At 52.4% G+C, this 6,000-nt stretch overlaps 1 protein-coding gene across 4 annotated transcripts in view; it reads left to right on the top strand.

Moving 5' to 3' along the window:
* The first annotated feature begins 667 nt into the window (after window positions 1-667).
* The window catches only part of TMEM260 (transmembrane protein 260), a 29,197-nt gene continuing 23,864 nt past the window's right edge, over window positions 668-6,000 (top strand). For 2 of the 4 annotated variants that reach the window (XR_014693591.1, XM_084521076.1), the window contains exons 1-3: window positions 668-816; window positions 4,523-4,554; window positions 5,306-5,457. Coding sequence is in view for 3 of the 4 variants with exons in the window: in XM_084521076.1 (XP_084377202.1) it covers window positions 690-816; window positions 4,523-4,554; window positions 5,306-5,457 (311 nt within the window). In the remaining variant the exon portion in view is untranslated. The remainder of the gene's footprint in view (window positions 817-4,522; window positions 4,555-5,305; window positions 5,458-6,000) is intronic. The other 2 variants (XM_084521077.1, XM_084521078.1) reach the window with 2 other exon arrangements.

Genomic DNA, 6,000 nt, shown 5'->3' with positions numbered 1-6,000 from the left:
TTTGTTTATTATTTACACAATACACATCTGTACTTCGAGCACTACATGTGGAAGGATGATTTAGGATTTACATGTTGTGGGGAGCCGTCGGGCATTGCGTGTGCCACTTTTCGCAGAGCCCGGCTGCTTTCGCTCTGGATTTACATCAGTTGCAAGAGGAAGCCCTCACTGGGCGGCATGTGAGGAATTAATATTTAAAATTTAGTGCGTGGAGGGGCTGTTGGGGCAGGGCAGCGCCGGCTCCGCCTCAGGACAACCCCGAGCCCTGTGGCTGCCGTCGCCTGAGGCGATGGCGGCGCGGGGGCACGGCGCCTGAGGCGGCCCCGCCCTTCCCGCCCACAGGTGCTCCCCCCCCCGCGCCGCTCCGCCGTGGTTTCACCCCGCACCCCCCCAAAGCCGCGCGGTGGTCGCGCCCCGCCGCACGGCTCTCCCCGCCTTCCCGACCGTACCAAGCCTCCCCAGAGGGGGGGAAAGAGTGACAGAGCAAAGCCTACAGGAGTCCTCCAAGACTCTAACCGCCGCTTATTTCCCACCGCCTCTCTGTTAAAAAGATCTTTTGGAGGGCAGGCGGAGGGAGCGAGGAGGAAAAGAAGGCGAAGTGGCGACTCACCCCCCCCCACGAGGGGTGCGGAGTGGTGCGGCCCGCCCGGCGCGGCCGAAGCCGGAAGTGGCGGGCGCGGGGGCGCCGCATGGGCGCGGGTGGTGGGGCCGGGTGTGGGGTCGGGGCCGCCGCTGCCGCCGCCGGGGCCCTGGGCGCTGCTGTGGCGGCCGTGTATGGGGCCACGCTGCCGGCAGGGCTGCCCGGAGGGGACGCGGGTAACGTACCCAGCGCCGCCTGCCCGCCCGGGGGGGGTTTGGGTCGTTTTGGGGTCGTTTCGGGTCGTTTGGGGTCGTTTTGGGGTCGGGGCGGCCCCGCGGGGAGGTGGGGCTGAGGGTTTGGGGTCGGTCAGCGTGAGGGGAGGGAGGGCAGTGCTGTCAGCCCATAGGGGTGGTCGTCGTATAGGGGCTGGTGCCTTCCTGTCACCCTGTAAGGGGGGTCACCCTCTTATAGGGGCTGGTGCATTGCTGCCACCCCGTAAGGGTGGTCACCCTATAGGGGCTGGTGCCTTGCTGTCAGCCCATAGGGATGCTCACCCCATTATAGGGTCTGGTGCACTGCTGTCATCGTATAGGGGTACTCAGCCTATAGGGTCTGGTTCATTGCTGTCACCCCATAGGGATTCTCACCCCATTATAGGGTCTGGTTCGTTGCTGTCACCCCATAAGGGTGGTCACCCTCTTATAAGGTCTGGTGCATTGCTGCCACTCCATAGGGATGCTCGCCCTGTTATAGGGTCTGGTGCATTGCATTTGCCCTGTAAGGGTGGTCACCCCATTTTAGGGTCTGGTTCATTGCTGTCACCCCGTATTGATGGTCACCCTCTTACAGGGTCTGGTGCATTGCTATCATCCTGTAGGGATGCTCACCCCATTATAGGGTTTGGTGCCTTGCTGTCATTCCATAAGGGTGGTCATCCTATAGGGCCTGGTTCATTCCTGTCACCCCATAAGGGTGGTCACCCTCTTATAGGGTCTGGTGCTTTGCAGTCACCCTATAGGGTTGTCAGTCAGACATGGTCTGGTGCCTTTCTGTCACCCCGTAGGGGTGGTCATCCTATAGGGTCTGGTGCATTGCTGCCACTCCATAGGGATGCTCACCTCATTATAGGGTCTGGGAGGTTGCTGTCATCCCATAGGGGTGATCACCCCATTATAAGGTCTGGTTCATTGCTGTCACCCCATAGGGATGCTTGCCCTATTATGGGGTCTGGTGCACTGCTGTCACCCCATTGACACTCACCATATGGGTTTGGTGCATTGCTGTCACCCCATTGAGATGCTCACCCTGTTATAGGGTCTGGTGCATTGGTTTTGCCCTGTAAGGGTGGTCATCCTCTTATAGGGTCTGGTGCTTTGCAGTCACCTATAGGGGTGCTCATCAGATAGGGTCTGGTACCCAGGCCTACTGTCCCTCTTTCATATCATAAAGAGTTGAATGGGTCCCTTAAACCCCATCCCAGATCCCTTAAACCCCTTCTTGCATCTCTTAAACCCTCTCCCAGCTCTGTCCGTGTCTCATTTTGGATCCAAGCTGTTCATAAAATTCCTTATAAATAAATCAGTGGGATTTTAATGTTTTTTAAGGGCTGATTTTGCTCCCTCTGGTCCCACCAGTTAGTGCCTGACGATCAATACCTTCACAGTTCCTACCCTTTTCTCTGTCCGTGTGCTCCCTGACGGGTAGCACGATCCCATTAAAGCGCGTGGTGCCCCTGCCCGGAGCTGTCAGCCCTGTGCTGAGCCAGAAACCTGGTTTGAGTTTGGGATTTTCCTCCGGGATGCCAAAAACCACCTCAAATGGGACGGAGCAGGGCGCAGCCTGTCCCGTTCCCTATTTTTTTTGCGCTTTTTTCCAAGCCTGCTGCCTGAATTTCGTCCATTCACTGGAGCTGAACAGAGGTGGGCTCATCCCAGCTTGGGCTTAATACGGCTTTTGGGGTTATTTCCCTCATTTCTCATGGTCTGAGCAGCCCCTGTGCAACACGGGGGGGACCCAGCCCTGGAGGAGCTCTGCCCGTGGGCACGGCTCTCGTGCTGGTGCCACCGAAATCACCGAAGCTGCTTGTGTGGGTAAAGAGGTGCTTCAGGATTTGCTGTGTCTGCTTTCAGGCAGGGAGCTCGTTATTTATTATTATTTTTTTAAGCTATCTGTATGTTTTTAATTGTTCGCGGTAATCCTAAAATGTGAAAGGCAAAAATTTCCATTGGCAGCTTCCTCCCGTTACTTTTACAATAAAGGAATGAGAGCGAGTTTTTGAGCTCGTTTGGGAACATCCACAGATGTTAAAACAGCTTCAAAAGGGATCAAATAAACTCAAGTTCAAAAAAAAAAAAAAAAAAAAAAAAAGGGGAAGGGAAAAAAAAAAAACTCTGATGTTTCAGACATCAGCTCCCAACCTCGCTGGGGATAAATCAGTTTTTGGGTGTTTTGGGGCCTGTTTGCAGAACGCCTGTACTGGGGCCTCGAGATGGACAGACAGAAATGTCAGCACGTGTCGGCTCCTGGGAAGCCGAATTTGGGGTTTTCTTCCTTAGCTTGGCCTTTTGGTGCGGGTTTGGGTAGGAAAAATTACGGTGTACTGGAAAGAGGGATGGGGCATGGCATGTCCTGGAGCTACTCTCGGGGATGGTACCCCCAAATGTCTCCAATTGGGGTCTGCCACCACAAGCCATGTCAGAGCCAGCTGAGCTCGGGGTGGCTTTCCCATTGTGTCTGCTTTTTGGGGGACTTTAGCAATGGGTTGAAACTTTTCCCTCAAATAGAGGAGCTATAAAAGTAGCCGGTGTTTGCAAGCCGGGTAAAATCCACCCTGGAGAGGTGTTCAGGCAGGAAGCCCTGGTGCTCCTTGCACGTTTGGGATGATAACTATGATTTTATGGCAGTCAGGAGCAGCAGCTGGGGATTCACTGGTGTCTTCCTTTCAAAACGCATCATTTTTTGTAAGTCAAGACTGAAAATTAACGTAACATACAGGAACTAAAATGCTGCTCATTCAGCATCAAAACCACCAACTTCTTTTTGCAGCTCTACCATCCCGTGATGGGACGGAGCTGCCCCAAGCACCTGGGCTCTTATGGGCTTCAAATGAGGCTTCACAATGGCAGAAATGGGTCGTGCAAATTTAGGGCAGCAGCAGGTGAAGGGGGGACCTCTCCTCCTGGCGTTTCTGTTCTGCACCAGCCCTAATTCTTATTTTTTTTTTGCCCCTTTTGTCGTGCCCATCTTTGAACGTGTTTGTGCGTGTCGAATATATTTCCTACGGCACCGCTGCAAAATGCTTCAGCGTGGAGCTCTCCGAAAACTCCAAGCATTCCCAGCTGCTGTCAAATGAAATAAAATGCAAAATCTGAGCGGTTTTGTGCAGCGGGGACCCTGACAGGTACAGAACTGCTCACAGAGCAGCTGCTGCAGGGATTTCTGGAGCGCCAAGGAACAGCAGCAGCCCCATGTACACATTTGCAGGCACAGTGCTTCGTTTTGCCCCTTGTAAAAACACAAATCTGCATTTTTTTTAATTATTTTAACGAGAAACAAGCCTGTTGTTAAGGAACAATGCTGTATGAGCGCTGCAAACAGCAGCGCTGGAGTTGTTGAATCAATTGGTTTTAAATCAAAACCACGCACACACACCCAGACGTCGGCGATTTGGGGATCTCCGGCCGTTCGTGCACCAGACCTACCTGCGCTTTCGCTTATCAGTTGGTAAAAAGTCTCGCGAAAACACACAAAAGATATTTTGCGCAGTGACATCAGAGGGAGAAAATATTCTTAGAAAATTTCATGCTGTTAAATCTCTGCAGATTTACAGTTTTATCCAGTCAAATTAATGCAAAACCCCAATGCAAGCATTTGGATTTTGAAAACTTTGGAGGAGTGTCATTTCCTAATAGTAATTATTGGTTTTACATTATTTTTTCACAGGGGAGCTGATCACAGCCGCATATGAGCTTGGAGTAAGTATTAGTTTTATTGTTTAATCAATGCTCTCATTAACAGTTTTAGGAATTAAGGAAGTTTAATTAAGCATGGAGTAAAGTAGATTAATTTATTTTCAAACCACAGTTTTTACTAACTTATAAGTACAGCACGCGACAATTTACTTCAAGTTTTAAATCCAATTAAACTAAATTATAAAGCAAAGGCTTTACTGTATATACAGTAGCTGGCTTATTATCAACCCAAATTTTGTATAAGCTGGGGAGAATAAAATAAATCGGGTTAACAATTTTAATAAGTTTTATTATTTAATAAACTTTATTATGGTGCATGATCCCTTTAGGCAAGACCTTAGGACTGTCAGCGTGGTGGTAATCCGATAGCAGTGTGGTCTTTCAACTTGCTAACCAATAAAATAGTTCCGAATCTGCCTTTTTTTTTTTTTTTTCCTTTCCCAAACAGCCTTTTGAATGACCCTAATATCCCGCGAACCCAAACAAGGAGCGGTTCGAGGCGCGGTAACGCGACGTGGCACCTCCTTTCTGCTCAGCCGCTCATTGTGGCGGAGCCAGCCAGGGAAGAAATATTTGCGGGGTGAAAATTGGCACGAAACCCCTTGATTGTTTTTCTTTTGGGGAGAAAAAAAAAAAAAAAACAGAACCCCGCTGTTGGTGGTGGGTCGATCGAGCTCGGTGGGGTGGCCGGTGCCGGGATGCCGCTGTCCCTGCGCCGTGCCGCGCTCAGCCCCGTGTCCCTCTGTGCCCGCAGGTCGCCCACCCTCCTGGCTACCCCCTGTTCACGCTGCTGGCCCGGCTGGCCCTTGGGCTGCTGCCCGGTGGGACCCCCGCATCCCGCATCAACCTCCTCGGCAGCGTGCTGGGAGCGGCGGCCGCCTCCCTGCTCTTTTACACGGCGCTCAGGTACGGTCCCCGGGGTGCCCCCGGGTGGTCCCCTCCGTCCGGGTGCTGCCCCCGCTGGAGCTGCTTCCTCCGCAGCGGTTTAATCTGGCTTTGACCTTCTTTCCATCACAAAAGCTTCCTCCTTTTTCTTTTTTTTTTTTTTTTTAATAGTAATAGCGATAATAAAAAGTGCTCCCTTCCCCTTACAAAGACGTGACAGGTTGCTCGGGCTCGTTATCGCGCGGCGGCCGTCGGGCTAACTAAGCAGAACTAATGAAGTTTGTCGTTCTCCGAAGATGCAGATGGTCCGTTTGAATTAACAAGATGAGCTTCACCTACGGCTAAACCGGGAACTCCAGTTAATTGCAGCTCCTGGCCGAGGCAGGACCCTACCCGCAGCACCCCCGGACCCGGCCGTCTCTGCACCCCTGCCCCTGGGAGGCGCGCGCGGTCCTGGCCCGGGGTTTCGGTGACCCCCCGGGGGCTGCTTTGATGCTCGAGTCCTCGCCGCTCTTAACCTCCTCCTGACCCAGATCGGAGAGGATTATCGCAACCCGCACAAAC

This window comes from Aythya ferina (genome assembly GCF_964211825.1).
Source record: "Aythya ferina genome assembly, chromosome: 5".
Taxonomy (NCBI): Eukaryota; Metazoa; Chordata; class Aves; order Anseriformes; family Anatidae; genus Aythya; species Aythya ferina.
The sequence above is the reverse complement of the archived record's forward strand: the minus strand, read 5'-3'. Positions and strand labels throughout refer to the sequence as shown.